This window comes from Melozone crissalis, unplaced genomic scaffold (genome assembly GCF_028551555.1).
Source record: "Melozone crissalis strain CALT ecotype California unplaced genomic scaffold, PUWL_Pcris_2 ptg000005l_1, whole genome shotgun sequence".
Classification (NCBI taxonomy): domain Eukaryota; kingdom Metazoa; phylum Chordata; class Aves; order Passeriformes; family Passerellidae; genus Melozone; species Melozone crissalis.
Genome location: NW_026535783.1, coordinates 64,563,502 through 64,581,825, shown reverse-complemented (window position 1 = coordinate 64,581,825; position 18,324 = coordinate 64,563,502). Strand labels below are relative to the sequence as shown.

At 41.6% G+C, this 18,324-nt stretch overlaps 1 protein-coding gene across 2 annotated transcripts in view; it reads left to right on the top strand.

Moving 5' to 3' along the window:
• Positions 1-16,428: 16,428 nt before the first annotated feature.
• The window catches only part of CAMK4 (calcium/calmodulin dependent protein kinase IV), a 137,051-nt gene continuing 135,155 nt past the window's right edge, over positions 16,429-18,324 (top strand). The window contains exon 1 of one of the 2 annotated variants that reach the window (XM_054283275.1): positions 16,429-16,737. In XM_054283275.1, the coding sequence (XP_054139250.1) occupies positions 16,565-16,737 (173 nt within the window). In that variant the 5' untranslated portion in view covers positions 16,429-16,564. The remainder of the gene's footprint in view (positions 16,738-18,324) is intronic. The other variant, XM_054283265.1, reaches the window with a different exon arrangement.

Here is an 18,324-nt window from a genome sequence, read left to right as displayed (position 1 = left end):
AACTTCTCTGAGCCTCTGTACAAACTTTTAAAAGCATATTCAATGTTAATGCTCAAGTACTGTAAAACGAATGCAGGGGACTGATAAATTATATGTGACATTTATTATGCTACATTCTGTGCTGACCCAGAGCTAATGGAAATTACAGAGTATTTTTTGCCTGTATTTGTTCCCATTAAGAGTACTTGTTCTCAGTGGCTCTTTGGGCTGCTCATTTTATCTATTTATCTGTTTAGTGGCTTGAGCTGCTTGAAGTCTTTCTCTCATGATCAGTTCCACTTCTGTAAGGACAAATACACAAGGGGCATCACAGTCAGAGGGAAGATGTGTGCTCATGTCTTCACAAATAATTGGATGGGTGAAGGTATATGTGTTTAACGACTTGCAATGGGATCTTAATGTCTCTACTGACTTTGGGCAGCAGGTTTGTTGCAGAGCTCAGACAGTTTGGCTCCTGAGACAGACAAGTGGGTCTGTACAAGCCTGAACTTCGGAACTTTGGGGTAGAAGAGGAGTTTTAAGGGGGGATATGGGGTAGGCGGTTTAGGAAGGCTGTACCTCAGCCAAACGGGAAAGGCGGAGGGAAACATGCGGCCAGGAGCTCAGGATGAAAGGAGGCTGCGCCCTCCAAAAGCCTGAGAGAAAACCCCACGGCCATGTGCCCCGGTGGACTCCTTTCCTTTATTCTAATAAAGGCGAAGGACTCCTCTGTCCCCTTTTTGCACATAAACCCTAACGTTTGTGGATTTTCCTGACAAAAAGAAGGAACAAAGTTGCAAAAAGGTAAAAGTTGGCAGTTAAGATAGGGGTTGCAGAAAAGCTGAGTTTTCTTTGTTCCATGCAAAACTAGAATGGAAAGATGTCAGTTCTTTTCTCAGATCTGTCACCATCTCTCAGTGCCTTAAATAAAACTGTAATGTAACTGAGTTCCTTCATCAATGAACCAGTGCTCAGTGTGTCACTGTTACCAGGAATTCAAGGAATTTTTTTTTTAAATGAGCGAAATAAAGTGGCAGACTAGAAGGAAATATCTTTCTCAATATGCAAGCAATACTGAGGCACATAAAGGTTGTGGCCTGCTCTGTGCCAGAGTGTCATACTGTGCTTATACACATCTCGTTAGAGCAGTTACATTTAGCTCTCGCAAAACCCTTCCAGCAGTTGGACTCCCATAACTGCCAGAATGATTGAGTAGTTTGGATGCCTTCCAAGGCTCATCCTTCTCCCAGTAACCTAGATTGTTTAAGATCAAGTGTGTCAGAGACAAAAATATTCCCTCGCAATGCCTGTTACAGGAACTGCTGGAAACATCACTGGATATGACTCAAACCAGAGAAGAATATGGTTTGTTGCAAATTTATATTGGCAGCTCTTGATCATGAGTGTCAAGTTTAGTCATATTAAGCCTGAACAATTTTCATGTCTGGCCTTCTGAATTATGGACAGGGAAATAATCTCCTGATGGCAGGTGGTTAAAAAACTGCCATCTATCCCAAGCATGTGGGAAGAACATAAAAGAACATTGAAATTCTACAAAGATTCTTCAACAAGGGAGTGTGGGTGGTCAACCCCTTCTATTGAATGGGGCACTTTTCATCCTTGTGGAGAGTGAGGTTTGTGAGGAGTGTGGTCCTCAACTCTGAATTGACTCAAAGGCACAAACAAGTATTTTTGATGTTTGGTGATGATTTGAAAAAAAAAAAGTTCTTGAATATTTGCACACAGCATTCTGTCCCTGTGCAGTGTCCTTACCTTTACTACCTCCAGCCTAGAAGAGCCTCAGGGGAAAAATTCTTATATTTTGGTGGAGCCTGTTTAGGAGCAATTACTTAGTCTTGAAAATGTCCAGACATTCTTCCTCTGTGGTAAGCATCATCATGTTTTAATAATGATATTTTTATTACACTTTCTAGCTACATGGAGGAATTGGATTTCTTCGCAAAAGCGAATTATTTCACCATTGCTGACACAGGAAAGGGAAATCTGATGTAGGCATTAGTGGACCTGGACATCAGGCTTCATCTGTGATACTGAATGCATTCATTCACTACAATAGGAAAGAGCAGAGGGAGGAGAGGTGGGCACACTTCTGCAAGTGAAGACTCTTCAGGTTTATAAAACAAATGTTGAATTTTTTTTCTTCATTTTTGCAATCCAGATACTAATTTTTACTTTTTTTTAAGACACAAATGATCTATATGCTGTTTGCATTATATTGGCTGATTCTTGTTATGTGTTCACATATTAAAATCTGTCCAGTATATTTTTTAAACTGTAAGATTTTACTTTGTATCTTCAAATGAAGATACTTCACCAGCTGCAAGGCAGCAAAGATATGCAGTTATGTCTTTGCAGCCTCACTGTCCTTTATCTTTTTTAGGCTAGGAGACATTTTCAGCAACTCTGCCATCTCATGGTCTTAATTTTTTTTTTCCTTTTTTTTTTTTTTTGTAATTTCACATTGTAAGTTATTTGCTGGGAATAAAATCCCATTCTAGCTAATGCTGTTACAGAAGGATCATGTGCTATATTGGTAAAAGCAATGATGTGAGCACTAACTGCAAGCACAACAGCTTTTCAGGAAGTTAAGAAGGCTTGGGATGCAAAAATGTAAATTCACTGCAGATTTACATATTTTAATGATAAAACATATGTGATAATTTAATCAGGAGATTCTGGGTGGAGGAATGGGGGGCAGGGGAAGCGCATGTTCATAGCATCTCACTGGTGATACTCTCCTTATGCTGCCAGAAGGCAACAGATAGTTTTGACCTACCATTTAATGAGAAAATGAGATGCCACTAGATAATTTTGTAACTCACATATATTCCTTAGCATCCTTCTGTTTTCATCTGCTAGTTTGAATTCTGGTTATAAAATTTTTGGATATATTGTAAGACCTTTGAGAGCAAGTGGGAGATACTGACATGTGGAACATACTCTCAGCCACTCGAAGTTGGCTGGAGCCACTGATGCCCAACAAGTTTAAATTTGCTCTGTCATAGTATTTGTTTGGTTTCATAAATGAGGCCCCTGGTTAACATTTCCCTCCTATCCTATGGGTCATCACAGCAGTCTCAGCACCAGTGTCCAGACACGACCTCTCCATCCTCCCCCAAAAAAGTTCTCCTTCCCTCTGCCAGCGTTAACTGTTTTCTGTCACTTGCAATGGTCTGTTTCTCATGCCTCCTCAGCCAATTTCCAGTTTGTACCTATTTATTCTGCAGAACAGTAGCCTTCTAAATTAAAATGTGGTCCACATATTCTGGATACAGCACGCTAAATTAGGCATTGTTGCACAGGGATCCTTATTTTCAATAGTAAGTGTAGATGATTCAGTCTTAGATGCACCTCTTCTTTGGCCATCTGGTAATCCTTTTCATGGAAAAAAATCAAACCTCCCTGTACTTACAAGTGTGTGAACTATGCTGATAGTTCACAGATGGATTTTAACACATTAGACTACTATGAAATAATTAATTCTTGTTGTGGGGAGTATCTCACTAGCAAACATATCATAAGGTGCAGACCCAGTTCCTGGAGTCTTTCTTCTTTAAAATTTGTATGAGGTCTTGCTGCTGCAATCCTGTTTAAGGATTGACAGTGCTTTCAGTTTAAAATCACAATTTTTAAAGAATTCAGTATGCAAACATGATTGTGGCAGAAAATTTTAGTACCTACAGATGACTTAGGCAGAGGGCCTTCTTTTCTTGGCTCTGGGGCTTTTTAAAAAAAATAAACAAAAATCTGAACCTTTGCTTTTTCTTTCAGCTTAAGAAAACATGATAGAGACTGCTGGTTGTGAATGACGCTTTCTGTGGCCTATGAGAAAAGTTTGCAGTTTGTGTAGCTGCAATTTTAAACAACCTGCATTTTTTAGGAAGTTGGCAGGGAAGTTTAGATGGTCCAATGGCATGGAACTAATGCCGTTTCATCAAAATTTAAAATTTTTTGGTAATGGGGGCCACAACCTAAGCTTGTATTCACCAATCCATTTAGACTTTTACTTGGTTCAGCAAGATGTGCACATGGGCTTAATTTCCAGTAAAATCTATTACATGAATGGAAGCTCATTTTTTACACCTTGTTCAGTAAAGATGCTAGATGTAGAATAAGAGCTCCTTCCAGGATGAGAATGCAGTGTGAGCTGGAGCTGAAAAGAGGAGAAGCTGCCCTGTTCTTGGTGTGGTCCCTGCTGATTAGACAGCTGCAATCAGCCAGGAGGAAGTGAAGCACCTGATTGCTTGCTCCTGCACTAAAGACTTTAAAAGCCACATTTCTGGGATTAACAGCTCATGACAAAATTACCTGAGACCACAAGGGAGGGGACCTGAGAGCCCAGAGTGCACTGCCAGCATCCTGTATATCGGGTCATGGTCCAAATTCACCAGAAACCAATTCTTGTTGTTTGGGCAGACCAGCCCAAACAGATCAGCTCCTGTGCTGCCCTGGCCAGGGTGAAAGCAGATAAGCTTGTTTACCAGAGCTTGTTTACAAGGTCACGTGTGTTTATGAGTCTGAGCGTGACTTATGTGTACACCATCTACACATGTCACATCGGCGTAAGTCCATGGCAACCAATCCCACTGATATGAGTGGGACCACGCATTCTGCCTCCTGCTTGCTTTCCTCTAATTTGCCACAGGAACACGTTGAATATAGGATGTTTTAAAAGTTTAAAGCTGCTTAAAGCTCTTTGTTCTGTGTTGCTCGTCTGGCTGTCATACCTTCATTCTGCTTTTCTCTTCTCATTTGTAGCCTTTGGCAGAGTCTATTTCTAGATGCATCATTTTAGTAGAAAATTTATGCTGTTGCTGTGGGAGTGATTCTCTGGTTCAGTGGGAGAAAATAGAAGGGTTTTTCTCTGAAAATCTATCACTAGTTTAGTATCAGTGGTATAACCTGTATCCTTGAAAAAAATATGTTGTTGTGAGTTGAGAGCAAAGTTTGTGCTGAAATTATTTGGGTTTATCAAGATCTAATAACAACATTAGAATTCTGCAGAAGTCATTGTAGGGGTGTAAACCAGCATGTTGATCTACAGAAATGCTGTATTCTTGACCGAGTCACTGAGGATTCACTAATCCAAACTGAAACAGCAGGAAGATTAGATTCTTTAAAAGAAGCTGATATTAAATGCAACATGCATTTAAAAACTTAATCTGAAAATTGCTTATTGACATGGTCAAGTTATGTATAGAATAAAGACAATCTTACAGATCTCAGTGATCTGTTTTTCACCAGACCCAGCTTCATTGTTTGGTTTAAACATTTCGCACACATCACAGGGCCTCTCTTATAAAAGTTCTGGGTTTGGCAGCTTAGACAGAAGTTTGTAGGTTTGAAAACAGCATCCTGTACAGAACTGAGTGAATAGATGTAAGGTCAAGGTACCCTGAATTTCAGTACTCTATTGGTCGTGGTTTTCTTCTCTAACAACAGGATGAGGATGATTCAAGCGGCCTGCAAATTAATTTTATTATTTTTCTAGAACACCTATTCCATGTCATGCAGTTAGTCAAAATGCACACAGGGTACTGTAGAAATTATTTTTGATGAAAAAAAATGTACACAATACATAAGGGTACAGGCAAAACTTATTTGGAATAGTTATACTAGCAGTTACTGTGCCTGAAAATGGTAAATATGGCTTGGCCAAACTTTGAACTTCTGTCTTCCTTTTATTTGCAAACTTTTTGACCAGAAAACTGTTTTTCCTGTGGCAGAGCTCAGGTGAGACTTCTGCAGATTAGTACAAGGAGAAATATACAATTGAAATGCTGGTTCCTGAGAGAAGTGACTCTCATTGATGTCAGAGGAACTCAGGCCTTTGTCTAATAATTTTAAAGTTTGGCTCGAAAATATTTATGGACAGAGTAACAGAACAGAGATATAGATAATCCATGTAGTTTCCCAAGTATTTTATCAGTCTCCTACTTAATACCTGTAAATCTATTGAGAAAAATAGTGTTTGGGGATGTGGTATATATGGTGATGCTGCAGCATCCACTTCAGCTTTCCTCATGACTATTCTGTGATTCTATGACAAGGTGCTAAATTGGCTGTGTTACTCTTAAACTCTAGATGTCATCACTTCTGGAAAATCTTCACACCTTCAGAGCACTTACCCTCCTGCTTTTTATTATTTCCACTCATTCGAACTCACTTGAACATGACAGTGGCTAATGCAGGCTTTCTTGGTCTTTCTTGTCATAACCTGCTAAATGATTTTCCTGATGATATCCCATCAGGAAAGAAATGGCTGCAAGTTCTACCCAAAAGCATGGTGTGTTTTGCCATGTTTTGCCATGCTGCATGACTATGAAAAATGTGGAAAGCCATATCCAAGATAAATGTACCAAACAGATGGTTCTTAACTTTCCTGTCTTTTAGGCTTTACATTCTTAGCAACTGAGGAGTTTGGGATTTTGGTTTTGTTTGGTTTTTTTTCTGTTTGTTTGGGTGGCCATTTTTTTTTTTTGTTTGTTGTTGTCTGTGCTTCTCTGTCATAGAACTGGGGACTATCTTCTCCAAAGGAAAAGAAAGAAAAGCTCAATAGGAATCCAGGGTACTCAGAGCTAAACTTGGTAAACAATTCCCCAAACTGAAGAAGAAATTAACTCATTTCATTTGGAAGAAATAAAATGTTTTCTATCGGTATTTTGAAGTTAAATATTCTGCTTAAAACCTGACTTTTGTTGTTTTAAAAGTTCTATTGAAAAAGCTAACCCAATCTGAGTCTGATGAAGAATTTTGTTTACATGAAATAAGTCACTTGCCTTTTACTGCAAGACCCAAAAATACTGATTGTAAGTTGCCTTAAATAAGTTAGTGTGGGATTTAACCAACCAACCATGGAGTCTCCTGCAGAGGCAAAGATGAAACACACATACAAGTCTTCACTCTGGTGAGGAGCAAAGAGACTCTTTCTTGTCTTCACTCGTTTCAGGTTGAAGGTACTTCTTTCCAAATCAGTCAGAGAAACATTATGAGCTCTGCTATTCCTCATTTCACTTTATAGCTCACATTTCCTTCCCCATGTGAGTTAAGATGCTCATCTATGTTGAGCTGACATTTTGTACCAGTATCTGCTAAAAATCCTAGGGAAATATGAAAGTGGCAAGTAAAATGGAAGCAGTCTTGTGTGATTATTTTCTGGAAATCTTTTGTAGAAAAAGATTAGCTGGTACACAGACAGACCTAGCATTATCAGTGCACTTTCATCTGGTGTTGTAAAAACCCCATCATTTTCCAAATCGGGGTCAAGCTGTTGACCCTGAAGGTGGACTGATGGCAAACTTTCTCCAAGGTGTCTGACCAGATATTTCTTTCACTTTCAGTTACTAATAGGCTTAGAGATCATTGGCATTGCATAAGTATAAACCAATGTTTGTTTCTGATCTGTTATTAAAACCATACAAATAATTGTTCAGCGTTTAACTGGGAAAAAAAAAATAAAAAAAAGGTGCCGAAAGCCCCTAGCTAAGACCCAGAAGGTGTGAGGAACATACAGCAAGAATAGCTTGGAGAGTGCTTAGAGTGCTTAATGTTTTAGTTTGTTTGTTTCCATACACTGATAAGTGATTTTACTATTGCCTTTCTACACAAGAGTTCTATGGAAGCAGGAGGTATTGTCGTCAAGTGGAAAAACCTTTCTGTGCATCTACAGTAATCACGTACAGATCAGCATTCAAATTATACATGGAGTTTTTATCTATACCTACCTTGTCATGTACTCTTCTGAAGGCTGAAGGATTATTTATATCCTCTGAGTGAACTTAGCTTTACTGGAAAGACCAGTCCACTGCAGGGTAGGATTTGTTTAAATTTATTGTATTTTGAATATAAGCAAAAAATGGACAGATCCATTTGAGCGCTATTCTGATTGATGATCTTAGCATTTGATTTAGTGAAGAATTTTTCACGAAAATCAATGTTCAATATTTCACTGATCGCATTTCAGTTCAGATTTTTAAAAAAATAGATATGTAATGCTACTTAAGGAAATCAGGATGTCCTTAAAATTTTACTGGCAACAAGAAGAATTTATGAGCCTTTTCAAAGTGATTTATATGAGTCAGATGTTGCCAAGGCTTTTAGGTACACTTCATAAATCAGGGGTCTAAACAATGGTAAGAGTATTTACAGTACCAAACTACTGTGTGAAAAAATAAACAAGAGGAACTGTTTACATAAGTAATTAAACTGCTCTACATTTCACTTTGCTTCAGATTTACTGAATTGGAGTTTGCAAGGCAGGGTTTTGGTGGAGAGGAAGGTGATGGAAACAATTCCAGCCTGTTCAAAGGCAGACTTGCTGCTGGCTGAGTAAGAAGTAACACCTCTGGGGTAGCATTGCAAAGAACAGGGAAAGAAACCCTGCACAACAGAGACAGGCGTCCGAGGAGAGGAGGGAGGCTATGTGAGATAAACAGCCCTACAGGCACCAAGGTCAGTGGAGAAGGAGGGCAGGAGCTGCTGCAGCAGAAGCAGATTCCCCTGCAGCCCGTGGTGCAGCCCATGTGGGGCAGCAGCTGTGCCCCTGCAGCCCTGGAGATCCGTGGTGGATCAGAGACCCTCCTGCAGCCCATGGAGACCTCACACTGGAGCTCGTGGATGTGCCCAAAAGAGGCTGTGACTCCAAGGGAAGCTAGCGCTGGAGCAAGCTCCTGACAGGATTTCATGATCATCTGGGGGCCCTATGCTGAGTTTCTGAAGGGTTGCACCCTAAGGAAGGGACTTCGACTGGAGTAGTTTGTGAAGAACTGTAGTCCATGGAAAGGACTGGTTGGAGAAGTTCATGGAGGGCTCTCCTACATGGGAAGGGACCCCATGCTGGAGCAGGGAAAGCGAGTGGGGGGTCCAGCCCCTGAGGAGGGAGGAGTGGCAGAGGCATGTCCTTGAGTGACCACAGCCCCCGCTCCTCATCCTCCTGCAGCACCAGTGGGGAGGAGACAGAGAAAAATTGACTAAAATTAAGAAGAGAGGAGCTGGAGGGAAGGTGTTTTAAATTGAGTCTATTTTACCTGTCATGGCAACTGCTGAGTGACCTCTCCCTGTGCTTATCTCGCCCCAAGAGCTTTTCCTTGTATTTTCTTTCCCCTGCACCAGTGAGGAAGGTGGCAATAGAGCAGCTTGGGCAGGCACCAGCCAGGACCAACCCACCACACTGGCTGAGGTCATAATGGAACACACGGGTGGAGACCCTCAAATACCATCTCTACACATGGTATCCAACTCACTTTGCTAGGATGCCTTATATTCTACGTTTAGTCTTGTTCAATTTTAGCTGGAATGCAGTAGTTGAAGGGACGAGTATAGTAATAAAATAATACATTTGTTCAGTCTGCAAATGTGATCATCATTGTTAATTCCTACCAAGGTAATTAATGAGGGGTACAAGATCTTAAAAATTTAGCCAAGCAAGAATTTAAACAAAGTGAAGTGTAGCTGATTTTCTTAAAGTGCACATAAAACTTATATCTTGTGCTTGGAAATGCACAATTTTATTGGTGTAACATGTTTGAATATATATATATGTATTGTGCAGACAAGAAATTGCAATGCTGTGACTTGGAAATACTGACTTTTTTTTTGCCTTGGAGGGATTCAGATTTTTCTGTTTTATAAGATGCAGCATATCTTATATGAAAGTATAATCTCATATGATCTTGAGTCATGAGTGAATTTATTAGGTATTTCCAATGTTTCCAAGTTTTTATGAAAACTGCAGAAATTTTCTATGCTCTGTGTGCATGTGTCTGCACTTCAATAAGTGGGTCTAATGATACTGAGTTGCTGAAAAATTGGTGGGACCTTGTATTTCACCAGCAGCTTAGTGTAAGGTATCCCTGTGCACACGCTTTCATTACAATAACTATTTTTGAATTGTAATAAATACAGAGTAAAAATCTTTATGTGTGTGCTACCAGAGAGCAGAAGAGCTGCTGAAAGTCTTCCTCTTACCTAATAGAAACTCTTCTCCTCCTTGAAAGTTAAATTAGTTGCAGTGAATTTTAAAGAAGCAAAATGAAAAAATCCTGGAATTATATGGAGAAAGGTGAGCACAGTGAGGAAAGTTTTATCCTGGAGCTCCAGCAAGAACTGTTGAAGAGTGAAGCAGTTAGCTGAGAGCTTTATGTCTGAGTGGAGGCAACCTCATGCAGGCCTGAAATAGGCACCACATTTAGGTGAGACAGTGAGTTAGAATTCGTGTTTTCCTCCTCCTCTCTTCTACATTTGTCCACAGACAAGCTTATGAACACGACGTCTTGGGGCACAGATGCCCTTCTCCTGTCTCAGTGAAATATTGTTACAGGTAGTAGGGCCATATGAATCCAAAGACTCAAGGGCCCCGTAAAAGAACAAAACCCCAAAACACAGACATTCAGTCTAGAGGGGAGTAAATGGAGTCATTATTCTCTGAAATACTCACACACAGGCATTTTCACTCCTTTGGAATTTCTGCATAAACATTTCCCACAACTGCTGTCTCATTTTGAGATCCCTCAACAAAAGCATCAGGTCTGTCTATTGAAATAATTGCCTTCATGGAGACCAAAGGCACAGTCTAGTACTGGAGCTAAACACAAAAAACTAAATAGTTAACCTTTACTTTGGAATTGGATATTTTTCTAATACCTGGATTTTTTTTCCAGAGTCAGATCTTTTCTAGAACCCCTTTAGCTAACACAGCAAGCCTGTTATCATCAATATCAGCCAGGGCACTCAAACAGATTAGATTGCAATTGAACAAGACCATATCTGGATGCTTAATCAGAAGGATGTACAAAACAATATCAACAAACTACAGCCATTTCCTGTCTCATAAAAGCTGCAATTTTCCTGAATTTGCAGAACTGGAAGCAATCCAATCAGAAATCACTGAAGCAAATTAGAGTAGCTATTTTTTCTCTTCTGTACCATGCCCTGGGTACAAACTGTTTGTATTTCCCACTGTTGTCACTGGCACTCAAGTCACAAGAAAACCAGTCACAACTACACTGCAGTTAACAGCCCTCTCAATTTATAGCCACTCAAATATGAGGCAAATGAGTGAAACAAAGAAGGTCTGCTCCATAATGGATTGCATCAGTCAGAATTGATAGCCTTACTTGTTTTTCACAACACAGCAGGGTTTTATTTATTTTGTTTGGGGTAAGGGAAGGTCACAGAATCAGACAGCTGGAAAGGCGAGATTACTTGCTGGTCTAGCTAGTAACTTAGCTGCCTTTTGGAACAGCAGTAGGGATACACCTTGAATTCTCTTCGGTTTTAACGATGGCTATTAAGTTCTTGAAAATGGATCAGCTACTGAACTCACTTTACAACTAGATAAGGTGTTGAGGTGCTGGCAATGGAGAGTTTGCTTTATACCTGTAGTAAGAAATTTTGCATTGTTGAATCTGCATGTATTTATATGGGAAGACCAAGCAGACAGCCTCTCTCTGCTAGGCAATATAACATAGAGGCACCTGCTGAATTTTTAACTGGGTTTTGCTCACAAATCAGCAAAAGGACCTGCACAACCACTGACTAACTTTTAAAATTAAGTGAGTGGCAGCTGTTCCCCTTCAAATTATTCCTTAATGTCTTCTTCAGCGCTGGGCAAAACATACATTTTAGGAAAGAGAAAGAAGGTGGTTTAAGTACGGAGATTTTTTTTATTTCTTCAATTCATTCCAAATCCACACAGGGTGCTTAAACCTCCTCCTAACCTTCCTCCAAAATGAGTGGTTTACAACTGAGTTGAGGCTGAACTCCAGCCTACCCTGGGAAAGTGAATTCTCTTCATATAAATCACCATTTCTCAGAAACTGCTAATTTTGCCTTCCTCTTATAGTCTTCATAAAATTTCCTGTATGCAGATTTCTTTTTCCAAACAGCAAAACATGGATGAATTTTTCTTTTCTTTCTTGAGAGTGAAAGAAACAATATTAACATTGTCATCTTTGATTTTCAGAGTGCTTGCCTGTGACTAGGACTCTTTATATTTGTTTTCCTAATATGTTTTTGCAACTTTCTGTTGAAAGGGTTGAAAATCTGGCATCACCTTAAACCTGGCATAAAGTTTGTAATTTTAGAGTTCACTTCATGGTTTGCTTTTTTTTGGGGGTGCAGGGGGTGGTGAGAGGAAGGTGTTCTTTTTCCCTGTGATGGAGGGAAAGTATTTAAACTACTTAATAGCATTTGACAAGGAAAAGAAAATTTTGCCTTAGAAACAAGGAACACTATATCCTGGAGAAATTTCTCTAGCTGCTGATAATGGCAGAGGACCGCCAGCTGGATTTTATTTGAGCAGGGATTAGAGACCCAGCAACAGCTAAGTGATCTTAACTCAGGCAGAGCTATGTGTAACTTCTGTGGGTCCTACCAGGTGACTTCTGGTTTATGAAGCTTGTCCTCAAGGGGGTGGTTTATTTAGGTTTAGTGACTCATAGACTTGTGGACCAGCTTTATTTTTTTTTTTTTTTTGTGAACCAGTGCTGTTTGATCCTGCAAAATGAAAGGGAATGCTTCAAGTATCCTCCTACATCCTTGAAATCAAATGATTTATTGAATCACTTAAAGAGGGACAGGAAAGATAAGTGACTATGGTGCAAAGATAACAGTTCTGTGTGCCTTCCCACAATGACTATAAAATGACCCTATTGATACCCTCAGCCCACATGATGTGGTTCAGAGATGGGTGAATCACACTGTTTTCTAACAGTTTATCATCAGGCAATCACTTCTTTTATCCCCATTTACACATCTGCTTTTCCCAGTCTCTGGCAAAAAAAATCATCTTGACTTCAAAACCTGTGAGTAGGGTTTGAGGTAAAGGGCACGTTGTTACTCTCCTTCACCTCTAATGTCCCTCTGCAAAGGGTCAGTCTGTTCCTCTTTGTCTTCTTGCATAACGACACCTCCTCTCCAACATCACTATTCTGCTGGCCTCTCCCAGCACTGCATTCCTTCTCACCTGAATTAAACTCTTCATGTACACAGCTGATGAAAGAGTCCATCTTTACCCAGCAGCTCTATAAATCTTTAAGTAGACTTAGATTTACACATAAAACAGCATGAAAGATGATAATAAATTAAGAGACTGTGATGAACTTGTTCAATACAAATAATAAGGCTTCCTATACATAAATAAAAACAAGGAAATTTGCAGAAGTTTTTAGCATTCCCAACTGACAGGCATCCATGGAAGCTTACATGGTGATTCAGAGGTACTGGAAGTTGAGTGGGAGATGAAAGATGTTACAGAAAATAAAACCTAATGCAAGCCTTTGTATTCAGCAGGGAAAATCAATGACAGGGAAGGGAAGTGAAAGTTTTGGGGATTTGCCTTGATCTCAACTTCTTTGACTTTTATGTGACATGGTTTGAGCAACCTCTGTTTCAGAAGACTTAATCTGCATTACAATTACCGCAAGTAAGCATCTGGTCTAGCACAGGTGGAAATGCAGAATCCATACTGGATCATCTTTGTAAAAAAGGAAGCTCTAGTACATGAAAAGCACTTTGAGAAAAATATTCCTTAATGGGGACTGTATCTGACAATTTGCTTTTCATAGATAACCTTTAGTACAATAGGCATGGACACATTTGTACCTTCAACAAGAAGTTGCTGCAGTCTGGCCAAGAGGAAATACTGACCTAACTTTCAGAGGACTAACACAGTGCTCTTTCAAATGATGCCCACAAACTGGAAACTACTTATTCAAAACTGGAGATAGAATTTGGTTTTTCTTTTTAATTCCTACACAAGGCCTAACTGCTAGAATTGTATGAAAATTTCAGAAGTCGAGTTTAAAAAGTTCCTATCCTACATTTACCTTTTAATTTAGCCCTCTAAGGTATGTTCTGCTTATACCTGGTGCAGTGATATCTGTACAAAGGACAAGAGCATTCACAAAACAGGACTACAGCAACCAGGAGGGCAGAAAGATTACTGATCCTACACCTCCACCAAGACATCAGATCTTTGGGGCTTAAATTTATGGCTGACAGGCAAGAGGCAGAAAATTGGACATCTCTTGCATGTATGTTTTGTTCATATAAACTGCTTCCTGCTTGACCTGCCTTTTTTGTTTAAGTTTGTAACCTGGGTTTATTGCCAGGAAAATTATGATCTTTGTATCTTCATAATAAAATTTTGTACATAGTGTGTCACAAATTGATAAATGAAGATTTGTTAGCATTTTAGTTTCATGTCCAATAAAGTTGGTGCAAACCTTCACATGGTTAACATAGACCTGAGTTGGAGCACTGCACATTTGAAATGCTGTCTTTGGTTTCCATGAGACTGAGAGGCATTTTTTTGCTGGTTAGATACAGTGTGCAACCTCAAGACTTTCTTTAATTACACATGGACATATTTGGATATTAATTTCGTGATCTTAATTTTTGAAGGATGTGGACTTTCTGAAGAACAAGGTCCAGTCAGTTTTCAAGTACAAGGTTGTCAGCATCGTGCAATGCAGCTCACTTTTGAGTCAGAGTTTCAAAAAAGTAAAATGCCTTTTCTAGATATATCCCAGTCAAAAAAAAAAAAAAAAAAAAAAGAAAGAAAGAAAATCCACTGGTGCTATGTCATTTACCAAGGAGCAGCTGAAGGCTCATGGTAACTATACCTAGATCATTAGAGATATAAACCTGATTGCAGGTACCTGGATAAATATAGTGCTACTAAAATAATTTCTTCAAAAACCCCACCAGAACAGAATTATATCTGCCCTTTGGCTTGCAGAATACATTAGAAATTTGACTGAAAATACAAAGTAGAAAACCACTGTCTTCTAAGTGTGCTGATTTGCCTTTTTTTGTGTGTGTGACTTAATCAGTGACCATTTCTTCTCCCAGGAGATGCTGTTAACAAATAAGATGAAAAAGTGTCACCTGTCAGCCAAAGACTTCTGAAGAAAAGCTCTGCATGCACCAGCAGAGGCAGAGCAAGCTGGGGGGTTGAAAGAGGGCACGAGCAGCAGTGAAAAGGCTGCCTGGTGCTCTGGTGCTGATATCAGCCCTGTAACTGATAGTGGGTGCTTTGGGCATGACATTCATCTCAAAGGAAATTTGGAGCTGCAGTCAAACTGTATTTGATGTAACTTGGTTTTCGAATCAGGTCTTTGGGTTACTTTTTCCTGACTTTCAAATATGAATTTGAAAATGATAAAACCTCAAATTACAGTGGGGTCTACATTTAAATTTTATAATGGTAGTAACTCAAGGCAAAAAGGTTTTATCTCTCTTTTATCTCTTTCATTTATCTCTCATTCTCTCCCACTACTAACAAAGACTCGTTTAGGATATACTTCTTCTATTATCTGGTTACTCAGAGAGAAGCACTTCTTTATTAAGGTCTTTGAGAAATTAAGAGGTTCAGAAATAAGATTAATTGCCCCATCCAGTTAGAGTTAGGAATTTATAGAACAGTAAAAGACAGACTTGTTTATGAGGAAGGGAAACAACTCATTTTGGAAAACATCTCAATACACCCGAATCAGCAAAACACTGAACAGGATACTGTTCTTTATTTGAGGAAGAAATACAATGTTTAAAAAACAGGCCAATGAATTGCGGTTGAAAATGGGAGGACAATACTTCGTCCCTTCTGCCGTGCAGTTCGCACATGGTCCATTTTACCTCCTGCCTGTGCTGGCATGGCAGTGCGAGTGGGTGTAAGAGCACAGAGAGGATGTGAGTGGGATTGCTCTGGCACACTATGCATGCAAGGCACACACAACTGCTGCTGTTTTATTTCACCACTACACCAACAGAAACGACCCTTCTGTAGATGTTTCTGGCTAAGGATTCTGCAGTCGGGGATGTAGCATGCTTTAGTATAATTCGCATGCATTTCATAACCTGCAGATTTCATAACCTGTTAGAGAATGGCATTGCAGCAAAGCAATTTTATTTCTCTATGGCTTCTTTTAGTTCTCTGGTGGGAAGAGAAGATGCGTTTTGGGGATTTTTATAGTCATGTTCGAGAATTTGTCAGTCTCTTTCTTTCCCACTGCTGTTTGCCTTGCTCAGCCTCAGCCCCCACACCCTCCCCGCCAAATTCGCGGCAGAATTCCTGAACTCCCGCTCGGAAACTGGAAAAACGCTGCGGCATGGCGGGCCGGCGCCCACCGCCCTACGGGCTGCGCATCCCGCGCGGCCCCGCCGCACATCGCCCGCGGATCGGGGCGCGATTCCTCCTGCCGCGCGCTGTCCCCCCGCGGGGCCGTGTCCCGCTCCCGCTGCCTCGGCCCGGGCCGGCCCCGAGGGTCTCGCTGCAGGCGCGGCTCGGCCGCGGGGCCCGGCGGGCGGAGGGAGCGAGCGGGCGGGGGGCGATGGAGGTGAATCCCCCGCCCCGGGCCCGCCGGGCTGGGCACCCGCCACCGCCTCTCCGGGGCGGCGCGGGGGGACGGAGGAGGAGGGGAGAGGGAGGGGAGAGCGCGGGAGGGAAGGAAATAAGTAAGGAAGGAGAGAAAGAGGGAGGAAGGCGAGGTGTAGCCGCCGCCTTGTCGCTCTGCGTTCTGCAGCCGGCGCGGAGGAGAGGACAGCCCCCGGCAGGCGTCCCGGCATGCTGAAAGTCACCATGCCCTCCTCATCCTCATCCTCCTCGTCCTCCTCATCCTCCTCCTCTGGCTCCTCGGCCGCCAGCCGCCCCGGCTCCGCCGCGCCCGACTACTGGATCGATGGCTCCAATAAGGACACCCTGGCTCACTACTTCGAGCTGGAGTCCGAACTGGGACGGTGAGGCGGGCCGGGCAGGGCTGGGCCGGGCCGGGCCGGGCGGGCGGGGGGCGGCCGGGGCTGGGTGTCCCTGCCCGCGCCGCTGTGGCCAGAGCGGCAAAACTTTGGCTTGCGTGAGCGGCAGCGGGAGACCGGGCGGCTTTCACCAGGGGCAGGCTTTCGAAGGAAAAATCCCAGCTCCCCGGGAGCCGAGCCGAGAAACCCCCGGGTGAAGGGAATGATTTTGGGGAGGAGGCATCTCTGCGCTCGGCGGACGCTGGCCCGAGCGGGCGGCTCTCGGGCAGGGTACCTGTGTGCTGCCGGTGCCCGTGTGCTGCCGGCTGAAGGGTGGGCATCACTTCAGAGCGCCGAAACGCCGCCTCATTCGCGGCATCCCTCACGCCAGACCTTCCGCCGCTCTCTCCATGAGCGGAGCCGTGCGCTGACAAAACTCCCACCCGAGACAGGATTCCCTGAACAGGCCTCTGCAGGCAGGGTCCTTCCCATCGGGGTGCAGGGTAGGCGAGGGAGCTGCTGCATCTTCATTCATTAATTTTTGCACTACTGCCCTGGTGATGGTCCTGCCCAGCAACTTAAAGGTCCCAAGTGTTCCGGTTCTTAGAAACTGAAGTCTGATGTAAAAACTCTATATCTGACGTGCGATTTTTGCCCTCTTAATGCATTTGTTAGTTCATGTTGAATTTTCAGGTAGAAAATAATGTGTAAAAAAGTGGAAAATTGCAGGGTCTTTGAAGTTCACAGTACGTGACTTAAATGTGTAGGTCAGTAGGTAGCAAGTAGCAATTGTTAGTTTTGCCAATGATAGAGCATTAAAACTCCTGAATAAATGTAGGAAATTTGTGGACAAAAACATGGTTGCCTTGGAAGAATACTTTTTCCACAAAGGACATGCAATGAAAGTTATTGCTACAAAGCATACGTGTGCTTTCTGTACCTTAACTGATAGAGGCAGGAAAGGTGAATATAGCAATATAGCATAATTCTTGACTTTCTGCCTAGGTCTTATACATCCACTGCTACTTTTTTTCCCCCCCACTATTGCTGCTATTCCTAGCCAGATTTAATAGGTATAATTTTATGTATGCTTAGCACATTTATATTTGACTTCACTGTACCCCTGTGCAGAAGCATAAAAATATAAAGCAGGAAATATTGATGTGTTGGTTGTGTGTCTAGAGTCAACAAAAGAGGAAACCAAACAAAATGCAGCAGTTGGTACCAACCCTGTCACCTGGATTAGTACTCTTCTCTGAGGTCTGTCTAGAATCCTTCCACCATTTGTGATAGTGACTGTGGGCTTTGCTTAAGTGCAATATGCATTGGTGATGCATCTTGGGTTTGTTGCATAAGGAAGTGTTTTTAACGTGTGAAATCTCCAGGTTTTGGTAGGAAGAGTTAATGCCTGTAAAATTACTAGAGTAAGGATGAGATTTTTCTAACTTGCAAGGTGAGAGAGTAAGCGCTGAAACACTAACAAAAGGTTTGAATATGGAAGATAACCACACCCAAGCAGTGTAGAGATGTGAGCCCTTAGGTCTGCTCTGTTCCTGGGTAGAGCTAGGAAGTAGGATTTAAAACAGAAACAAT